Source organism: Equus przewalskii, chromosome 1 (genome assembly GCF_037783145.1).
Source record: "Equus przewalskii isolate Varuska chromosome 1, EquPr2, whole genome shotgun sequence".
In the NCBI taxonomy this organism is placed as follows: domain Eukaryota; kingdom Metazoa; phylum Chordata; class Mammalia; order Perissodactyla; family Equidae; genus Equus; species Equus przewalskii.
In genome coordinates this window covers 102719595-102741537 of record NC_091831.1, presented here as the reverse complement: position 1 = coordinate 102741537, position 21943 = coordinate 102719595, and the positions used below count along the sequence as shown (strand labels likewise).

The 21943-nt window shown below is 43.0% G+C and overlaps 1 protein-coding gene across 2 annotated transcripts; it reads right to left on the bottom strand.

Moving 5' to 3' along the window:
* Positions 1 to 2643: 2643 nt before the first annotated feature.
* Positions 2644 to 17919, bottom strand: LOC103551773 (uncharacterized). Of its 2 annotated transcripts, XR_011540012.1 has the most exons (7): positions 17464 to 17831; positions 17093 to 17203; positions 16734 to 16857; positions 16310 to 16407; positions 7531 to 7851; positions 6678 to 6804; positions 2644 to 3507 (listed from the first exon to the last, which is right to left on the bottom strand). XR_011540012.1 is itself a non-coding variant. In XM_008521385.2 (4 exons), the coding sequence occupies exons 1-4, from the start codon at positions 17580 to 17582 to the stop codon at positions 16381 to 16383; spliced, it is 381 nt and encodes a 126-aa protein (XP_008519607.1). In that variant the 5' UTR covers positions 17583 to 17919; the 3' UTR covers positions 15744 to 16380. The 2 variants fall into 2 exon arrangements, 1 of the variants encoding a protein (XP_008519607.1); XM_008521385.2 differs by lacking the exons at positions 2644 to 3507; positions 6678 to 6804; positions 7531 to 7851 and having other exon boundaries at positions 15744 to 16407; positions 17464 to 17919.
* Positions 17920 to 21943: the final 4024 nt, after the last annotated feature.

Below are 21943 nucleotides of genomic sequence, written 5' to 3'. Positions count from 1 at the left end.
GGCATTTAAAAAATGTTAATAAGCATATTTCTGTCGAAGAGTAATTGTTTAAAATAGTGGATAATGGTATGCAAAGCACTGGCCATGATTTACCCTAATTAACTAATACGATTACAAGACAAAATAATGAAAATCAAAGTTCTAATTTCTATGCCACCATAACATCCACTACTTGCCTTATTCTAAGCCAAAGCGTGCCCACTTTGTGGTTTAAAACTGTTCACATCAATTTCTGGCTGTAAAAGGAAGCTCACATCTTCGGTGGCATTTTGAAACGGACAATACAGTTTTCCAAGATAAATCTTTTTCATTGCCACTTTGGAAAGGTTTAGTTTTTCTTCATGTAATTTTTTGCAGCTGTACAAAACACTTTCATTAACCCAAGAATGGATTATTTGGAGTGCTAATTAATTGATTCTTCAAAATGCCAATTGACACACTCCCAGGGAAAACCTGATCTAAGCAACTATGTTAATCAAGCTATTGTACTTATGGTTCAGTCTGAATATCAGACCATCTGAAATGAGGAGAACTTTGCCATTACTCGCCTGGCCCTCTCGTGGGCAGCTAATTAATATGAGCCGAATATGACAGTTGTACTTGTACATTCACCGTCCTGCCTGACAATAACTCTATAAAATTACATTTCAGCTAAAGAATGGAAACAGTGTTAAATACCATTATTTGCCTTCCTTTGATGTCTCAGAGTCATTATGAAAGCAATTACAGCAGTTTCTCTGTCTGTATGTCTACGGGGTATTTATTATCTGTATCTGTCTGAATCCTTTGCCAGGTGGAGAATATATGGCATATTAAAGACAAGGGAATTCAGCCACAATTATCAGGATGGGAGCAGAGAAAGAAACAAAATAAGAGTTTTGCAGATGATCCTGCCAGAAAACAATAATTTAATATTAAAGCCTGGTGATCTGGGGAAAACTTGCAGGCTCTTTTTATTTATTTAAATTAAAAAAAATTCTCCAGGTTCACCCCTCCCCCAGCTCATGAATCTAGGGCAAAATTAATTAAAACCAATAGGGAACTGGAAAACATAAAAACAAAAGGGGAAAAACAAAGTCAGGGCAACAGCAGAAAACATATTTTGCTTCTTAATATTTCTCCTTTTCAATCAGCTGTTTCCTAACCAACTGGTGCAATCCACAAGACGGGTTTTTTTTCCCTCCAATAAAATTACCCCTGGTGTTTTTCACACGTGGAGTGGCAGACACCAAGAAGCACTCAGTTTTCAGGTCACCTCCAGGACTCTCCCCATACTATTGGAATGTGGTTTGATGCAGATAGATCTGTGAATATCAGCTGAGTTCTACCTCTTCTCTATCAAAGATGCCTCTGGACTTCAAAGGACACTTCTGATTGACAAGCACGGTATGGATGCTGACTGCCCCATAGAGAAGTTTTTCTCCAGGGCAGTGCCTGAGGACTGGCCTCTATATGATTCAATTCAGAGAATATTGATTGTGTGCGCCCTATGTGTTCAGCATTCTGTGAATGCTGCAGAGAATGAGAGATGAAAAAGGCATATGGGATGAGGTCTCCGCCTTCAAGGGGTTGTAAGGAAGGAGAGTGAGAGCCTGGCCATTTTTGAGCCAGGCAGTGGGCAAAAGCCCTTTATGTGCATTATTGTGTTTCATCTGTACAACAACCATACAAGCTAACTTCTATTATCTCCATTTACAGATGAACAAACCACAGCGCCAGAAGGTGAGGCAATTTTTCCAAAGTCACACAGCTGAGTGGCAGAGCAGGACTTCAAACTCAGCTTCTGTCTGGCTCCAAAGTCTCTCTCCCTCCACAAGCTCACACTCTTCCAAATGCCTAAAAGCATATTGGTTGCAGCACTGGGTGAGGACCTACCATGTGCTCTGGGTAGGAGGATAGAAAGGGTGATTTAGGGGGAGAAGCTGAAGATTCTCAGAGGAGTTTTGACTTGCACTGACTCTTGCAGATGGGAAAGCATTTTAGCGAGGAGGAGGGTTCCCAACTTTCCTGCCCTCTGGGATGCTTAACTAAGACACAAAAATACTCTATGTGACAAAGATGAGAGACAGACAGTGATTTGGAAAATATTACATAGAAATATGTACTTATTAAAATTACTGATCTGAGAAAGAATAATATGAGATGGGTTGAGATAGGACTAACCAAGATGTTTTTGGAGGACATTAAAGAGATTGGCTGCTTAGAAGTAAGGCTTGGAATTCCTGATGTGCTGTGTCCATAAAGCTTTGAACAGCACTGCCATGCGTGTCCCAGAGAGAGCAAGACACCTTTGGGTGGAGATGAGCAGATGCAGAGATGCTAGGCAGAGGGAACCTAAAACACTGCACATACTACAACAGAGAGTTTGACAATCTCAGCTACAGTGAATAATTCTCTTTTTCTCCTTCTCCTCCATCTGCTTTGCTTTTTCAACAGGCGCACTGAAAAAGCTAAACCACCATCCAGAGCAGGAAGAAAGCTCTAACAGTGCTGCCATCAGTAGCACAGTCCAGCGAGTATCTCCATTTGCAAATATAAAATTGCTCCAGCTACTGCACAAATAAAGTCAGTCTCTGAGACATTTAACAAAGGGCTTACCTGGACAAGCGGCTGAATGCAAACTTGAGGTGAAACCACCTAGAGTCAGGGAAAAGGTAGATATTTATTTAAAGAGGACACCCTTGGGAACATTTTAATGTTGTCCCATGTAGTTTAGTGCCAGCAGAGTTCGTGGTGTTGACAATCCCAACACATACAAAGACTGGGTCTGACTGAATCACATTTCTCTTTTATCTCCAGAACAAAAAAAGTTTGTGTATTTTTCAAGTACATGAGTAACGGACTAGCATATATTTATATTAATATATAAACAGCGTAGTAAACCACTTTGGGGGAGGGAAAATGACAGGGTCAGTAGAGTGAGACCAACCTGGGTTTAAAGTCAAAACCCTCAGTCTCTGAGCATCTCAGTTTTCCTTCCTCAAGGAGAAATGTCACTTGCCTTCTGTGGTTACTAAGATGCTTTGAATAAAATAAAATATATAAATTATCTAGCAGGCACTCAATACATGTCATCACTCTTTCTCCTTCATTTTTTAATTTGGCGTACCAAATTTATTTTGAGAGAAGAGATTGGCATCAAAGCTGCTAATAACAATAAGAGCTGGAAACTGATTAAATAATTTCAGCTTTTAAAGATGTCTTTTGGGGCCAGCCCAGCGGCACGGCGAGTAAGTTCACATGTTCTGCTTCGGCAGCCCAGGGTTCACTGGTTTGGATCCCGGGTGTGGACATGGCACCACTTGGCAAGCCATGCTGCAGCAGACGTCCCACATATAAAGTGGAGGAAGGTGGGCATGGATGTTAGCTCAGGGCCAGTCTTCCTCAGCAAAAAGAGAAGGATTGACAGCAGACGTTAGCTCAGGGCTAATCTTCCTCAAAGAACAAAAGTCTTTTGCATCTCTTTCCATTCAATTCTTGAAATTCAATTCAGAAATTCAATTCTCCCTATAATCAAAGATAATTTTTGTTTTCATAAGATTTATAGTCATCGTTAAATGTTCATTAGGAAAAGAATCCTTCAGAATGTCTCTATCAGTCCGAATGGGCTAGGTTATGCTGCAGTAACAGACCATCACTGAAAACGATTGCTCAAAAATCTCAGCGTCTCAAAGCAATACCAGTTGATTTCTTACACGTGTTTCACATCCTGTTGTGGTTCTCTGCAGGCTCTGCTCCATGTTGTCCCCACTTGGGGACTAGGAATGTTTCTTGTCCTTGGGACAGAGTGGGAGAAGGCTGGAGAGCCACACACAGGCCATTAGATGCTCCAACCTGGAAGTGACTCATGTCACCTCTTCTCACAATTAATGGGCCAGAAATAGTCATATGGTCCCATCCAACCCAAGACCCCAAGTTCAATCCTATCATTTTCCCATAAGGAGAAGAACTGAGAAAATGTGGTGAACGGCACTACTGGTTACTACAATGGTTTTAGAGAATGACTGTTTCCAATACCTTCTTATAAATTTAGTTTGTTGAACTTAGAATTGAACAGAAGAGCAGAATGACTGCAAAATCCTCTATGACTGTAAATGTATCCTGTAACATTTCCCTTAATTCATTTGGTACCAGGCTGCCCTGGTTTTCCAGCAAACGTAAAGACTTCCTTTGGGATCAGATTTGTGATGACCATTGAGACTCATGAGACTATCTGAAGCGTGAGCAGACCCCTTCAACACCGGCTGCAAGCTCAGGTGAAGACACCTCTCCTGGCCGGGGCTGGCATTCCCTTTGGCTCCCTGATCAATAACTGTAGCTACAAAAAGCATCAAACATCTCAAAGACATCCCAAAGGCACAGGTCGCCAAAGGGAATAAAAAGAAAACGCCGCATATATTAATGTTCTCCTTAGGCTGCCCAGACAGCCTTGTAGGCCCGAGGCCTACAAGAGGCCAGTGGTGATTGGGATGCTAAAAATTATAGAGCTGGAACAACATTTCTTTATGAAGTAGCTTTTTGAGCCTCTAGACAAAGGAATTCTAGTTCAAAGAGTAACAGTTTCCAGTTTCACAACCTGCCTTTTCTCACCAAGTAGGTGAGAAAGGACAGAAAAAGGAAAAAGAAGCAGAATGATACCAAGGATGCCAAAAAATATATAATAATAATAACATCTTATTAAGATTGAAAATAATGCAAATGCCTGGTGTTGACAAGGGTGTGGGGGCAGCCAGTGCTCTCATCCACTGCTGGTGATAGCGTAAATTGGAAAAATCTTTCTTGAGGGCAATTTGGAAATATGTAGCAAAATCGTAAAAAATATGCATGGCTTCTCACTCAGCAGTTTCACTTTTAGGACTCTATCTGAAGGAGATAATCAGAGATGTGTCTAAAGGTACATTTACACAGATTATCATCATATCATTACTTATAACAGTGAAATAATAGAAATAAGCTGAATACGTAATAGGCATTTGGATTAAGTAAATTTGATATGTGAAATATTGACAAACCATTGAAAATCATACACATAGGTACATTTCTATAGCAGCAGAGAAAACAGACTGGAGGGAAACAAAGAATTCTAAGGACATGCAATATAAGATAAGATATCAGATATGAGATTAAGATATGACTAATATTGCCTTTTTATTTTTTTATTTTTATTTTTTTTCAAGGAAGATGAGCCCTGAGCTAAATACTGCCAGTCCTCCTCTTTTTGCTGAGGAAGCCTGGCCCTGAGCTAACATCCATGCCCGTCTTCCTCTACTTTATATGTGGGACGCCTGCCACAGCATGGCTTTCGCCAAGTGGTGCCATGTCTGTACCCGGGATCCAAACCCGCGAACCCCAGGCCGCCGAGAAGCGGACTCTGCGAACTGAATGACTGCACCACTGGGCAGGCCCTAATATTGCCTTTTTAAAAATTTTTTTGTTTTGCACATGTAGATATTTGAAAAAAAAGGTACAAATAAATCAGATAAAAATAAACCTGTAATATGACAGCTTAGAGTTTGTAGATGGATGTCCTCATGTGCTATGTCCAGAAGCATCTTTGGGGCAGATAAAGAAGTACGCTTATCCCCATCTTCCAGAAGATAAAGGTGAGATCCAGAGATTTTAGACAGTATCTTAAACTGGCTTTGTAACCACAGACAGTCTGTATAAAAATCTGCAATTAGAATTTGTGTATAATGATACAAACTAGGTAAATTAATAGTCTGCAAATTAATGAGAATGTATATCTAAAAGTGAACAGAAGCAGTAAGGTGCTTCAAATTTTTTTTTTCTGTTAGGTTATATGTACTTTAATTTTAAAACATCAACTTTCACTTAGAATAAGTCATGTTAAGATGTAAGATATGTCTTTTTATTTTAAGGGTTAAGATATTGTTAGACTCAGGAGATAGGAATGAATTGTTAATATATCACTTTTTTTAGAAGAAACACATTCTGACATTTGTTAATTAAACTTTTCTTAAGGTTTAATGCATTGTCAAGATAGGACATATTTTCAGGAAAGCCTTATGATCTTACCAAGCTTTAAAATAATCCAAAAGCTAGTTTTGACATTCTACCTAATGTTGATAAAAGGGTATTTTAAGCTCATGCAAATCTAAAGAAACAGGGAAATTTGTTTCATCCTGTTAATTAGTAGGTAACAACATAACGAGAGAGAAATATTGCTTATTTTCGTCTAAAAGGATGATTAATGCAAGTTTAAAAGTCTTTTTGGTTTTACAAAGTTAATACTGTTTAATTACATGAGATTAAAATTATACCATATCATATAGTTTATTTGGTATAGATGGGGCCAAAAGTTACAATGTTTAGCCAAGGTCACCTTTTGCACTTTTTCAATAGTGAATAAACATGGTAATTTTAAATTATCGATGCTGACAATATTTAAGAGGTTTCTCATGTCTTTTTATTTTAGTTTAGTAATCTCCTCCCAGGAGACCACTCATTTTCTCGGGGTCATAACTCTGTACAAAGAAATGAACTGAGACAAAAGTGAGGATAAAACCCACGTACTAGACATTATCAGATTACTGTAAAGGTGTTATCTGAACAAAAGCTTCCTACAGTCGGTGCAAATGTAATTAATGTGAGTGGCTTGGTGGGGAAGTGGATAAAACACTGTTTGCTCAGCCTTACAAAGAAACTGGGAAACCTACATCTCTGGTCAATTTCCAGAAGGCAGCGTGGTGGAGTGGAAAGAGTGCGAGCGGAGGAAATTAGCACGGCTTCTTAGTCCTGTGAGCTTCAGCTGGTGTCTCATTCTCGGAGCCTCACTTTCTTCATCTGTAAAACAGGCAATAACACAGGCTGCACCAGGTGGTTGCAATGAGTAAAGGTGGTGATGCATGTAAAGGGGATGGCATATTGAAAGTGCTTCATAAATGCTGGTTTTCTTCCCTGCCCCGCCCCAAGAGCAAAATATTAGACTATCAAGATATCAGACACAGTGGATATATCCATCCACAGATGAAGTGCATCTGTAAAATCGGCTAAACTGGAATGAAATGTTGGTCTGAATCGATAATCATAAATATATAGGGAAAATGTTGTGAAATATCTAGACATTGTATACAGTGATGAATTTTTTTTTTAAAGATTTTATTTTATTTTTTTTTTCCTTTTTCTCCCCAAAGTCCCCCGCCATTACATAGTTGTATATTCTTCGTTGTGGGTCCTTCTAGTTGTGGCATGTGGGACGCTGCCTCAGCGTGGTTTGATGAGCAGTGCCATGTCCGCGCCCAGGATTCGAACCAACAAAACACTGGGCCGCCTGCAGCGGAGTGCGCGAACTTAACCACTCAGACACGGGGCCAGCCCCTGTAGTGATAAATTTTTTACAGAGACAAATGGAGGGAGGGAAGAAGTAATAATGAACACTGTTTGAATCATTAATCAGAAATCTGACTGAAGTTTGGTTCTTTAAACAAGTTGCAGAAAAGTTTGTTATTTCTTTGGATTAAAATCTGATTCCACAACAATAGTGAAAAACTTAGAAAAAATAGTACTGACCTGCAAATTTTAAATGATATTAAAATACCAAGTTGGAATCTTCATTTTGTGACTAGGTGCAGCGGTTAAGTTTGCACGTTCCACTTCTTGGCGGCCCGGGGTTCGCCGGTTGGGTTCCCGGGTGTGGACATAGCACCGCTTGGCACACCATGCTGTGGTAGGCATCCCACATTTAAATGACGTCCATGTTACTGACAGGAAGTGAGTTCCAATCCTGGAGTTTGTTAGGGGAAATTATCTAGCAAGATAATTTTGTGCATGAGTCCAGTCATTCAGTCACAACACTGAAGTCAGCCCAGACTCTGGGCGCTTTGCTAAGACCTAAAGATAAAAGAATGATTAAGAATTGAATCTTGCCTTCAACTCTTTACATAAAAATTAGAATAGTAACTACTTGCACTTACTTCACAGTTTCTAATCAGGATCTAAAAAACAAAGCAAACATACTAAGAAAAAATATGAATTTAGAAAGTTTTGCTGAGGAACGGTTGTGAATTCCAACAAGCAGAGTGGAAGAGTTCAGCAGTTGGCAAGGGTGGGAGAAGGGGCAGATGAGGGGAGGTGCCTGGATTCATGATGATCAGAGTATGAGAGATGAGGAGGAGGGGCCTATGGGCCCAGGACTTCTGGAGCTGAAGGGCAGCACAAAATAGGGACATTATTGGGACATTTGAGGACACGACAATATGGACTATATAGCAGATTTTATAGAGAGAGAGTACATGGAAATGAAGTAAAATGTTAGTAACCTTAGTGAAGCCTATATAGGTATTCGTTGTTCTATTCTTGTAACTTTTATGTAGGTTTGAAATGTCTTTAAAGTTAAAATTTAGAGGACAGAGAAAGAATCTCTTAGCCAAAAGCTGAGGTGGGCTTAAAGGAGAACCTGTATTCAACCCCAGAGTTGATCTGCGATAAAACTCTCTAAGTTCCTTTATTTTCTCCAGCTACCTCTTTCTTCCACAGTACTCAGTAAAAGGAAGGCCTGCCTGGCAGGATGGGATGCTCTGACTTCTGGCTCTCTGTCCGACTATCCTCTCCAAGAGAGATGTCTGTGGGGCGCAGCGCCCTCAGTCTAAGCCTGCAGCACTTCTCAACATTCTGTGCCTTATCCTTTGGCGTCTGGTGAAGTGTATGCATCTATGTAGGTATTATATTTCTAAGCACAAAAAATAAAATACATGTGATTATAGAAGAAACCAATAATACTGAAAGATAGTTTTAAAATATAATTTAAAAGTGTGATAGAACAAGATACATGCTTTCGTATTAATGCACTAAACAACAAGATCAAGCAGTAAGTCTAATATCTGCCACAATTTGAAGTAGCGATGAGCATAAACTCTATTTTGAGATATTTATAACTGTGAAGTGATATAAAAACATGATTTTAACATTTCATCTAACAGGAGCATATGTGGAAAATCCCAAAGAGTCAATCAAAACAACTGTTGGAATAAATTACTGATTTCAGTAAAGTGGCAGGTTGCAAAATCAACTTACAGAAATCAGTAGCATTCCTTTACACTAATGATGAAGCACTGTAAAAAAAGAAAGGAAAACTATCTCAATCACAATAGCATTAAAAACAAATACTTAGAAACAAATTTAACTAAGGAAGTGAAAGATCCATACAATGAAAACCACAGGACTTTGCTGAAAGAAATTAAAGAAGATACAGACAAATGGAGATTCATGCATGTTCTTGGATCAAAGAATAAATATTGTTAAAATGACCATACTACCCAAAGCCATCCACAAATTCAACACAATCCTCATCAAAATACCAAATCTATTCTTCATGGAAATAGAAGAAAAATCCTAAAATATGTGTGGAACCACAAAAGACCTTGAGTTCTCAAAGCAATCCTGAGAAAAAACAACAAAGCCGGGAATATCATACTTCCTAATTTCAAACTATACTGCAAAGCCATATTAATAAAAACAGTATGGTACTGGCACAAAAGTAGACATGTAGACCAATGGAACAGAATAGAGAACCCAGAATTAAATCTTGGCATATATGATCAACTAATATTCAACAAGGGTGCCAAGAACAGCTAGTGGGGGTAGGATAGTCTCTTTAACAAATGGTGCTGGGAAAACTGGAGAAACATATGCAATGAAATTGGACTCCTATCTCACACCATTTACAAAAGTTAACTTGAAATGGATCAAAGACTTAAACATAAGGTTTGATACCATAAAACTCCTAGAAGAAAACTTAAGAAGAAGCTTATCGATATTGGTACTGGCAATGATCTTTTAAACATGATGCCAAAAGCACAAACAATAAAAGCAAAAATGAACAAGTAGAACTACATTACACTCAAAATTCGTGCACAACAAAAGAAACAATTAACCAAATGAAATGGCAGCCTACAGAATGGGAGAAAAATTGTGCAAATCATATATTGGATGAGGAGTTAATATCCAAAATATATAAAGAAGTAGCACAACTTAATAACATAAAAGCAATTTAGTTAAAAAATGAGAAGACCTAAATAGACATTTTTTTCAAAGAGGACATCAAAATGGCTGACGAACACATGAAACGATGCCCAACGTCACTAATCATCAGGGAGATGCAAATAAAAATCACAATGATATATCATCTCACACCTGTTAGAATGGCTATCATCAAGAAGATAAGAGAGAACAGGTGCTGGAGAGGATGTGGTGTAAATGGAAGCCTTGTGCACTGTGGACAGGAATGTGACTTAGTCCAACCACTATGGAAAACAATATGTAGTTTCCTCAAAAAATTAGAAATACAAGTACCATATGACCCGACAATTCCACTGCTTGGTGTATACCCAAAGGAAATTAAAACAGGATTTTGACAAGATATATACACAGCCATGTTTATCACAGCATTATTCACAATAATCAAGATATGGAAACAACCCAAATGGCCATCAATGGATAAATGGATAAAAAAGAAGTGGTATATATCCACGATGGAATATTATTCAGCCATGAGAAAAGAGGAAATCCTGCCATTTGAAACCACATGGACGGACCTTGGGCACATTATACTATGCGAGATAAGTCTGACAGAGAAAGACAAGTACTATGTGATGTCACTTGCATATGTAATCTAAAAAAGTCAAACCTGTAAAAAAAAAAAAAGAGTAAAATGGAGGTTACCAGGGGATGGAGGATGACAGCATAAAATTGATGGTGTTTAGGGTACAAACTTGTAATGAGTAATAAATAAGCCATAGATCTAACACACAGTATAACGAACATAGATGATAATATTGTGCTATAATGATGTAATGTGATAAAATATTTCTTCAATGGCAATCATTTTACAGTATATAAATATATCAAAGTAACACAACTTTACAAAATGTAACATATCAAATTTATCAAATAAGAAAAAAAATAAAAGGAGTTTGGTTTAAAAGAAAGAAGTCTATAATTTCCATTGGTGATGAAGTACAGCTGGTGCTAATACTGTGGCTGTTTATTGCCATCATTCATAATTGAAAGAAGTGTTGAATTTCGGTTAGTCATTAGTGACTGTCTAAACTGATGGATAGACCTCAGGTAAGAAGCTGGCAAGGAGATGCACATGTGCCAAACTCGGTGCTGGAAGGTTTACCAAGACCTCCCGTAATTATCTCCTGTGACTCTTCAAGAACTCTTTGTAAACTGTAAACCTAAAATTCAGGGGTTGTTATGGTCCTTTACTGCCTTGCGCTCACTGTTGAAGACTCTATTGTATAACGTCATGGTGTATTTTCACGACCCTCTCCGAAAATCATGAGTGGGGCTGTATAATTATTCATCTTTGGATCAGCTACCATCTGGCCCTTAATATATCATTTGTAAGTTTTTGAAAATGAATGCTATATTTTTCAGATCTTGTCCAAATTACGACCCCAGTTATTGCCTGGTCTTTAAAATCCAGTCTCAATTAAACTAACTAAAAAAAATCAGTTTTAACTTAGAATTCATTTTGATGTTTTTTTCAAAATATTATAAAGAGTAATTTTTAAAAGGCTTTTTACTAAGACTTGTCACTTATGAAGAGAATAGGTGAAATACAGAACATCCAGGTGTCCTATTTAATGGACAGAGAGAAGTTTCAGAATTCAGTTCTACCATGTGTTGACCATGTTAAGCCTTGAGATTGAAGGCTACCCAACCTCTGCCCTCTTTATTTATATCCCACCACATTTAAGTGGCTTCCAGTAAGAACATATGTCATGACATAGGTATAAAACATAAATAAAAATAAAACATTTGTAAGAAAAAATAGTCCAGGTCAGGAAGCAAATATGAAATAGAAATTATAAGAGGTAGTTATTACAGGTAAGCTTCCAGGAGGTTAAGGGGAAAAGGATTGATGGTCATTAATTTTAGAAGAAAAATTAAAACTTCCAGTTCACAGGGGAAGTCGAGTTTTTCCTAGAAGAAAACTTTAAAATGGTCGCTCCATGGAACCTTATATAGGAGCACTGAATGGTGACAAAAGCAACATTTTCAGCGACATTCTCACAGCAGAAAATGGTAGTGGATTACATATAGCTGATCTGGCATATCCCTATGACTCGACTGTGATCACAGCATAAATTATTATGCACTGTTTTTGCTCCTACGTGAATTTAAAGTCAATTCCTTTGGTCCACTGTGGCTGGTAGTCTCTTAGACAGCCCCCAGTGATCCCACCTCCTGGCATCCATGCCCTTGTATGATTCCTGTCCCTTGAGTGTGCACAGGACTTGTGACTTGTGTCTAACCAATAGAATACAGTCCTAGTGAAGAGATTTCAATACTCTTATAATGTTACATAAGACTGTAATTTCTGTCTTGCTAGCAGACTGTATTGTCTCTCTCTCTCTTGCTGGCTTTGATGGAGGAAGTCTTATTATGGAGATGCCCATGTGGCAAGGAACTGAGGATGGTGTCCAGCCAATAGCCCTCAGCAAGGAACTAAATCCTTCTCAAAGCCATGGAACTTGGAGGTAGATCCTTTCATAGTCAAATCTCCAAAGGTAGCCAAACCCAGGCCAACACCTTCACTGTAGCCCTGTGAGACCTTGAGCCAGAGGACCTAGCCAGGTCATCCCCAGATTCCTGACCCACAGAAACTGTGAGATAATAGATGTGCTTTGTCTTAACCCGTTAAGGTTGTGGTAATTTGTTATGTAGCCATAGATAAGTAATAGACAGCAGACAAATCATATTTTCAAAAATATTTTTTTAAAGAAATATACATACATATTCAGAGGCCAATAGGGGCTCTAGGTGAGGATGTCTGGTACAGAGAAGGATCTAATTTTTTCAATAACAGATCTAGAGTTTACGAGGTGGATTAAATGAATTCTTCATTTTCTGTTTCATTCAAAAAATAACTTTGATTATCATCCATGAGCCGGGCCTTTCTTAGATGGTGGTATCCCAATTTAATCGATCAGCAAGGTGAGGTTTAGAAATCACAGAGCAAGGAAATAGCAAAGCTGGAATTTGGTCCTGAGCCTTCTGACTCTAGAAATGCTTTTGACCTTCTTACTGTCTTCTGGTTTAACGAGAGTCTCTCACATTACAAAAGTAGCATGTGTTTATTATAAAACACTTAGAAGATATAAGCAAATAAATGGACAAAAAATGCACTTGATCTCACTACCATTTTTGTATAGTTATAGTTCTGGCAAGTTATACATGTATTAGTGGACAGATGTATAGACAATTATCTATATGAGCATAGTTTATTAATGAATTTGTGTTTGAACTCTCAGGCCCTTTGAGGTTTCTTGCTACAAGGATTTTTCCAGGGAGCTAATTAAAATCAATAGCTCTTCTAACTTTTGTAAAAGCCCAAACTTGTAGAAAAGAAGATGCTTCATTGTCCCAAAGAAAGGAAGAGAGATATTAGCTTATCTGGTCAAAAGGAGAAAGAAGCTCTGCCTAGACAGTTAAGAGATAAATGACAGTGGATCCTATTCAAGAGTGGAACCTGCTTGGGGGAGGTGAGTAGTCCCCAGAGAGGGAAAGCCGTGGGGTTCACCAGTGAGGCTGGACCCCAGGCACAGAGTCAGCCCCAAGCATGGCACAAAAATAGCAGCATCTCGGCATCAAAGGGACAATGAGACCCTGTGTGTTGGGATATGGGCATTGGACAAGCAACACTAGTCTAAGGTAATGACCTGTGACAAATGACCTGAGGGGTCCTCCCAATAATTTGGGGCTCCTTGAGACCCAGTGATTGTTGCACAACTCTGAGAAGGAGAAAACTCCGGTTATGAATGAAAGAAAATATTCTACAAAATATTCTGTCATTCTAGCAGTAGAGGGGCTGAGAAGACAGAAAGAAGATAATGTGATGCTTCTGGTAGCTCTAACATGGACTAATATTCAGAAAGTCCATGCTTGCTCTGGCATCTCTGCAAATATTAATTTAGATAGTAAGGTATAGCAGACACTTTTACAGGATGCTAAGACAGATAAGGCAGGATCTCTTCACTTACAATCTATTGTCAAAAAATTAAAAATAAATGAAATAAGTGTTTCAATAATTATATATATAAACTTCTCAGTGACTCTAGATGATGCCTTTCTCAATTTTTCATGCCTCAGTCTATCAGTCAGTGTTCTCCAGAGGAATAGAACAAGTAAGATAGATGATAGGTAGATACATACATAAATAGAAAGATAGAGATTTATTTCAGGGAATTAGCTTACACGATTGTGAGGGCTGGCTGGGCAAATTCTAATTTTATAAGGCAGGTCAGAAGGCTGGAAACTCTTGGGCAGGAGTCCATGATACAGACTTGAGGCAGAACTTCTTCTTCCTCTAGAAGAGCTCAATTTTACTCTTAATGCCATTCAACTGATTGGAAAAGTCAACTGATTGTAGCTCTTAACCACATCTCCAAAATACCCACACAGAAACAGCTAGTGTTTAGTTGAATAATTGGGTACTATAGCCTGGCCAAGATGGCATAGAAAACTAATCACTACACACAGGAACCGGGAGACTTGAAGTAGACCTTGAATGTGACTAGGAGCTTACCAGGTGGAAGAAGAGAAGGGCATGATGCACACGCAGTCAGGAGAGGACAAGGTATGCTTTGGGGAATGCTGAGTGGTCCTATGTGTCTGGAACCAAGGAGGAGGGGAGGAGAGATGAGCTGACACCAAATTGGGACTGGCAGGTCAATGAGCTGGGGCATTGGGAAGTCCCATGGGGCTTTCAGCTCATGAGTAACTTGATCACATTCAAGTTCTAGAAAGACCAGTCTGGGGACAGGGTGGAGAATGGTTATAGGGAAGTGGGTTTGGAAGGTTAGAGAAGAGCTGATGGTCCAAACTGCAGCACTGGCAGTGAGGATAGAGAAGAGGCATAAGATTGGGAAGATATGGGGGAGGCTGACTCCACAGGCCTCATGTCTCTCTCTGTCGGTCACTGCTCATCCATCACTGTGCTCTTTCCCTTTCTACTTAGACTTGCTGTTAATACCTTTGTCAACACTTTATGTTGTTTAGCTGTGAACAATACAGGAAATTCCTGGGCAATCTCTATTAGTGGAGACAATAGATGTAATAGTGTTGTGACTATAGCTGTGTAGAGAGAATTGAACCCAACACACTGACACATTCCAACAAAAACCATACACATGCATGCACACACACAATCATGCGCAGCAGAAGCTGTTTCTCAACCGTTTTAATCTCATCCAGAAATTTGTGTAATTGGAGGCCCAGGAACAATTTAAGAGTCTAGCTTTTGAAGCCATAACTAGAAACCCAGCCTGGATATATCTCTTCACAAAATGAAATAGTACAGCATGAGGGTGCATAGAGAAAAGGAGTTGATAAATATTTTAAATCCCACTTCCATTTCCACAGCAATTGTTTGAGCCTTGCCTAGGCAGAGAAAGAAATTCCTTTTTGATCAGAGTCTCATGAGATTTATCTTTTTCCAGTGTTTTAGCAACAGCTACTACTCATAGTAGGTTGCTTCAGGATCTATATAGTCCCCGAATCTGAAATTCATGAAGTGTCAGCCTTGTGTGTCCTGAGTCTCAACCACTCTACCCCAGCAGGCAGACTTGGTCCCAGAGTCCCAACCTAAACACACACAGGCTTATCCCTCTGTCTCCTGAACCCCCTCATCTTTCTTCCTGAGTACATCACGATTGTCCCAAACTTTCCTCCATTTCCTTTATCTCTAATTTCAGAAAAGAAATGTAACGCTTGTATATGTCATTTTGAAATCATTTTATTTAAAAAAGCATGTGCTGAGTGTGCATGCCACCTTCTGAGCTAAGCACCAGGAATCCAGAAATGCATGAGAAACAGTGTTTCGCCTCCAGGAGCACAAGAGAAAGAGGTCTTGAAACAATGAAGAGAGTGTAGCCTTAGCCTGGGATTGAGAAGCAAGTAAATATGGGGTGGCGGGGGGGTTGGCCCTGAGCACACATTCTGGGTAAAGCATTCCAGGACTAGCAGTACCCACCAAGAGGCTGGTGAGGAGGAGTCTTTCTTGGGACTAGCTCAAAAGTGGGGGAAGAGGCTGTGGCATTGGCAGAACTGAAACCTCCTCTGGGGGACTAGGTGGGGTTGTCCTATGTGGAGCCTTCTTGGCATTTCCAGTTGAGGGCCAGGTGATACGGGGAAAAGGATAAGGGACTGGCACCCTGCACTATTCACTCCTTTCATGAGGGCCAGTGGAGAAATTTTGGGTTGGGGGCACTATCAGGACCAAGATTCCTGACACTCAGGGACAGTAGTATGGGTGAAGCAAGGGGTTTCTCTTTGTTATCACCTGAGTTGGTGGGCTAGGCACCTGTGTGGAGTCAGATGGTGCCCTCCCTTCTGACTCTTTTGGCTCCTTCCTTAACTTGGGGGGGGGTCCAATCTTCTCTGTGAACAAAAGAAAAAGAGGATGATAAGAGGGGGAAAGGCACAGAAAGACATCCAGATATAGGAGGGGGGAAAAAAAGAGAGTGAACAGTAGAGCAATGTTCCTAAACTTTCTCACACCATGGTACACGTGGAAAAGATCATGTGAAGAGCTCACTTGGGTAAAAGGGCACTTGGCCTTGGGACAGCATGCACCATTATCTTCACACATCTGTACCCCATACTGATTGGGAAGCTGTGGAGAAATGGTTTCCATTGAAAGAGACAAGGGAATAGGTGAAGTTGTGTTCAGAGGCAGAACTAAAAGCAGAAGGCTGGGAGACTACCTGGGACAAGGAGGGCCGGGACGAGCTTCCGGAAGGCAGAGGCTGGAGAGAGAGAGACGATCCAGCAGTGAGCAGCTGACCATACCTTGTGGTCTCACCCAAAGTCTCCTCTAATTTACAGTTCCTAAGAGGAGCACACGGACCATCTCAGGAAAAGGCAGGAGCAGCACTTGAGAGTGAGCGGGGGGAAACACCTAAGGCAGGGGAGAGGCCCCACTCTGGACTTCCTAACAAGTGATGTCCCCTGTCCCTCCTGCCGCCCCAGGCAGCAGCCACCCAGATCCAGAAAATGGAGAGGGGAGGAAGAAAAGACACTCAAGTGTTGGCTTTTGGGACACTGACTGAGCACTGCCACCTACCTTCCTTCCTCCCCCGGCAACATTGGGCCCAGAAGGCCTCTAGGGTGGCGCCTGGAAGGCCTCCAGCTGCAAGGACATGTCATGGCTTCTGGGAACTGTTGCTGGGGTGGTCTACAGGGGAGAAAACAGGGGCATCAGGATGTCCCCTCAGTATCGAGCCCATCTGGACCAAGAGCCCTGTGGCCCAGCCTCACGATCCGGGACTCCTAACATTAAGAAAGGCTCTTCACCAGCCTGGGGAGGCAATGCCTCAGGTCTGGGATCCCCCTCAAGCCCCTTTGGGAAACTGGGGTGTGTCTTCAGATGCTTTCTCTAGCCCTTCCTGCCTGCTCGGGTGCACTGGGCATGACAACTGGGGCCTGACAACTCACATTAAAGGACAAAATAATGCTGGCAGCTTGAATCGTATCTTTCCCACAGAGAAATGGTAGCTTAACAGGAGACAGTCCTTCTTCTGGGACGGAATCTTTAATGATAGGATATCAGACATCTGGGACAGGGCAGCATTTGGAAGGAGGGGAGAGTTTCTTGGCTAAGGCAGGAGCTTTCCCAGGCTCCTGAAATTCCAGCCAAGACAGGTCTGTGATGCCCAGGTAGCTGAAAGGAGCCAGCATCTTAGGAAGGCACAAAAGTGGTTCCCTGGCCTCAGTAGGGGCAAAAAGGTCCAGTCCGAATAGGAGGCCAGGGCTGGGCCATTCAGAAGCCCCTGCTTCCAGAGCGTTCTGCCCCCAGGAACTACATGGGAGAAGTGGATGTTCTACAGGCCAACTGCCAAAGCCCATTTGAAGCCCTGCTGGGCTGCCCGGGAAACCCCACCAAAAGCAACTGCCACTGAGTGGGGTGGAGGAGGGGCTTGCAGCCTGAGAGGCCACTGGTTTCCTCCACTGTCCCACTCACTGTCCTGCTCTCCTGGGAAAGGCAGCGGCTCTGGGACCTGAAGGGAGGAACCTCATGGTTCCTGGCCCTCCAAGGGGGAGACAAGAGCTCAGAGAGACCACTGGAGAGCTTAGGGGCCTGCACAGGCACGCCTCTTCAATTAAAAGGTCCTCAAAAAGAAATTGTATATGTATGCAAGTATATACAATTATATAGAGAGAATACAGAAGGTGGCTTCAGTTTACCAGAAGCAAGTTTGCTAGCAAGGAGATGGGTGAGGATGATAGCGGCACAGTGGTGGACCCCTGGCCCACTGAGGAGCCCTACCGCTGGACACTGAGCTTGGCCTTAGGCATAGATGAGGCCAAAGGAAGCAGGATGGGTGGAGGAGATACAGAAAGCTACAAAGAAAAGGTAGAAAGACAGCAGAGAACCCTTGGCAAGCTGGGACAGTGATGCTAATAGGGAGGGGAAATGATGTGAAGAAAAAAACAATGAGGGGTGGGCAAGGGAGGAAAAGGGAAGGCAGAAAAGTGGAGACCTGGGAGAGGCCAAGTCAGGGGCAACAGCGAGGGCTGTCCTTGCTAAGGCTGGCAGGGAATTCCTGGGAACCGCGAGGTGTCCTCTTGTTCCAGGTCACCACTGAGAGGGAGGTAGGCAGAGGGAGGAAGAAAAGGGAGCTGGCTGGGGCAGGACAGAGGAGGACAGAAAGCCCAAATGTGCCCTTCTCTCTTTCTCGTACCCTGGTCCCGTCTTCCCAACCCTCCCGGAAGCCTAGTCCCGTAAACAAGGGAAGAGAAGAGAACTAGTTAAGGAGGGGTGGATGGATGGGAACTCGGCACCCTTTCCAGAAGAAATTATAGCTTAACAGTAATCAGCTCAGTCATCAAGAAAAGCCCCTCTAATGGTGGAGAGTTAAGCATCCAGTATGGAGCCCTGGGGAGGGGAGCGGGCTTGGGGGCCCTACTGAACCCATTAAACCCCAGCCTGGATCACCCCTCCAGGGAGCCCAAGGAGAAGCCAAGTCTGAGAGAGGCCCAGAAGTGGCTCCCAGGCTGAGAAGGAGGTTGAGCTGCCTCCTCCAGGAAGGCTGTCTGAAGAATTGTGGGTCCAGACATAGCAGCGAATAGTCAGGAGAGGGGTGCCAAGGCTTGCCCTCTCCCCTGAGAGGACCTACCAGGCTGCTTGCGAAACGCCTACACGAACAATTGTCACTTTTTCTTCCCTCCACCTCAGCAGTCGGGGAACTACATCTGGGCCCCTCAAACGGTGCTCCTGCCCACCGGTTCTGCTGCCTCAAGGGCCCAGTGCTCTGGGTGGAGACAGGCCACTAACAGGAATGGAAACTGGAATCAGGCCCCGGGGGAAAGGATGTGGACTCAAGGAAGATATTGAATGGCTCTCAACATTGCTCAGTGGGCAGGAAGAGTTAGATTCAGGCAGGGGTTCTTCAGGAGCATCTGGTTCCAGTGTTGCAGATGGAGCACGCCACATGCGTGTAGAGACCCAGCAGACGTGGGAGAAAGGACTTTGTGGGAAGGTCCCTTCAGAAGACTGTCCCGGCAAACCAGCTCCCAGTGGCCTAACTGCCAGGCATCTTGGCAGCGGTGGAGTCGAGGCCAGGGTGTCTCTCATGTCTCTTTTCATTTCCTTGTTGTCACTACCCTCTGGTATTCGCTCCGGCATTCACCCATCCGTAAACTCATTGCTTTATCAAATATTTGCTGAGCTTTGCTGGGCAGTGGGGATACAAAGATGAATGAGACAAAGTTCCTGCATTCGAGTACCTTCCTCCATAGTGAGAAGGGGCAGACTGACATGCTGAGAATGAAAAGAGAAATACAGGCCTGGGCTGATGGCTCAGATACACATACCCCTAGTCCCGGCCCACACAGATAAATAATTCTACTCAGAGAAAATTAACACTCAAAAAACACTCTAGGGGAATCATATCAATCAGGAAATACTGAGTGTTCCCCGTGACCAGGCAGGAAGTCGGCAACTAAAATGTTCTTTGCCCACTCAGGAGTTGAGTCTAAAAATCACTCCTTCATATTTTCAGGGTCCTGATCCTGAGTAGCACTGATGTTTTGGAAAGGAAGTTACTTGGGGCCTTTATAGTCTAGTGGGAGTGGCCTCCAAGGAAGGTATTAAACTTACCCCAAAATGCTAGAGACTCAAAGTTTGTAAGGGGTTCAGAGGGTGCCATATGGGCTTATCGGGTCAAGGGCCAGTTGCTTCCTGAGACCTGCCCAGGAGTGGGGACGTGGGGACAGGGAAGCTCCAAAGCTCCAGGCTTTGGAGATGTGGGTGCTCACAGGGGCTGGGATTGTGTCTGGAAGCTGCCTCCTTGGTATCCCCAGTTAAAGGGCAGAGGCTAGGGACTGGTCCCAAGAAGATGGTGACAGCCCAGATCACGCTCACCGAGGAGTCGTGAAGACTCACGGAGGGGACCCAGAAGAGGTGGGGTGAAGTTGGAGTGTCACAAGGATGGTGCTTCCTCACAACTGGAAACAGGACCTGGTGAGGAAGAAAGTTGTCCCTCCTTCAGCTGGGAGGTTGGGAGGATGGACTGGAGCAAGGTGGGGTCCACTCCCTCCCTGTTGCTCCTGCCTTCCTCCATCATTTCTCAGGAAGGGGTCGGAACAGAGGGCTATTTGATCAATCTCAAAGACCCAGAGAACTTGGGACTCAGGACAGACAGAGATAGGCAGGAAAAAGGAGCTAGAAATGCTGAGGCTCCATCTGTAGAAAGAAACAGAAGGAAAGCACAGCCAGGAGAGAGATGAAAGAGAAAATAATCTTGATGAGAAATATCATCATATACAAAAGAGGGGACAGGAGAGGAGAGGGAGAAGAGAGTATCCCCCTGGGGGACCAGAGTCATCCTGGCCAGACCTTGCTCAGAGAATGGGGTCACAGGGAGCAGAGCCTTTGGGGATAAAGCAGTGGCTGGGAGGAGGCTGGAGTGTCTGAGTGGACCAGATGTGAGTTTGGCATGAGAAGCTTTCTGACTCGGAGCAAGAACACAGGATGTTCCACACCGAGTGTGCACATGTGTGGTCTGCCCATGGCCCCTCTGCTCCTAACTCAAGAGCAGCCTCTCTTGGAGTACAAAACAGATAAAGGGACAAAGAAAAGGCCAAAGCAAGTGGTCGTGAGCCAACAGTGGCACTGTGCAGGCCTCCCTTGAGGAAAAGCTCGTCTCTGGCCTGAACTTAAGTAGCACCTCTAAGACCTGTTGGGACCCCTGTTCTGGGCCAGTCCCTGGCCCTGTGGAGAAAGCAGGGAATGTCTTTCCAGAGCCTCCTTCCCTCTCTCCCAGTCATGTCCAGGCTCTCTTAGAGGGCATGTTTTTGCTTCCCACCCCACAGTCAAAGGAGGCCTCCAGCCTCCCAGCCTGAGGGGAGCGCCACCAACTCTGAGGAGAAGAGTACTGGCAATCCAATGTCTCTTTTCAACCCAGAAAGATGTCAACTGAGCAATAGCCTGTTTCCCGCTGAAAGGAATGTAACTGGATAGTCCAAGGAGAGAGGCCTATTTGGGGCTGGGGGGAAAGGGAGGACAAAGTAGCTTCCACAGGAGCAGAGTCCTGGATCCCCCCCTACAATGAAATTTTCCCACTCTTCTCCCCTTAAGGTCAGGCAGCCCTGAGAATCCAAGGCCTGATGAGGCTCAAATGGATGCTGGCACAGCCAGGGCAAAGCAGTCCGGGAGTGGACCAGCCCTTCCTCGGGGGAGGCACTTGGTGGTCATGTGCCCGGGAGCTACATGGAATAAGCGGTTACATGTATGTGCCTGAGGCCCATCCCCAGGAGCCAATGCCAGGCTGCTCTGGAGCTCCTGCCTAGAGTCACTGCCACTGCATGGCCCTGTCTGCATTCCAGCTCACTTCCCAGACCTCCCCATCCTGGGAGGAGGGTCGTTCCTGGGCCAGGGGACCCCTCAAGTGTAATGAGGCTCCCCAGATCCTCC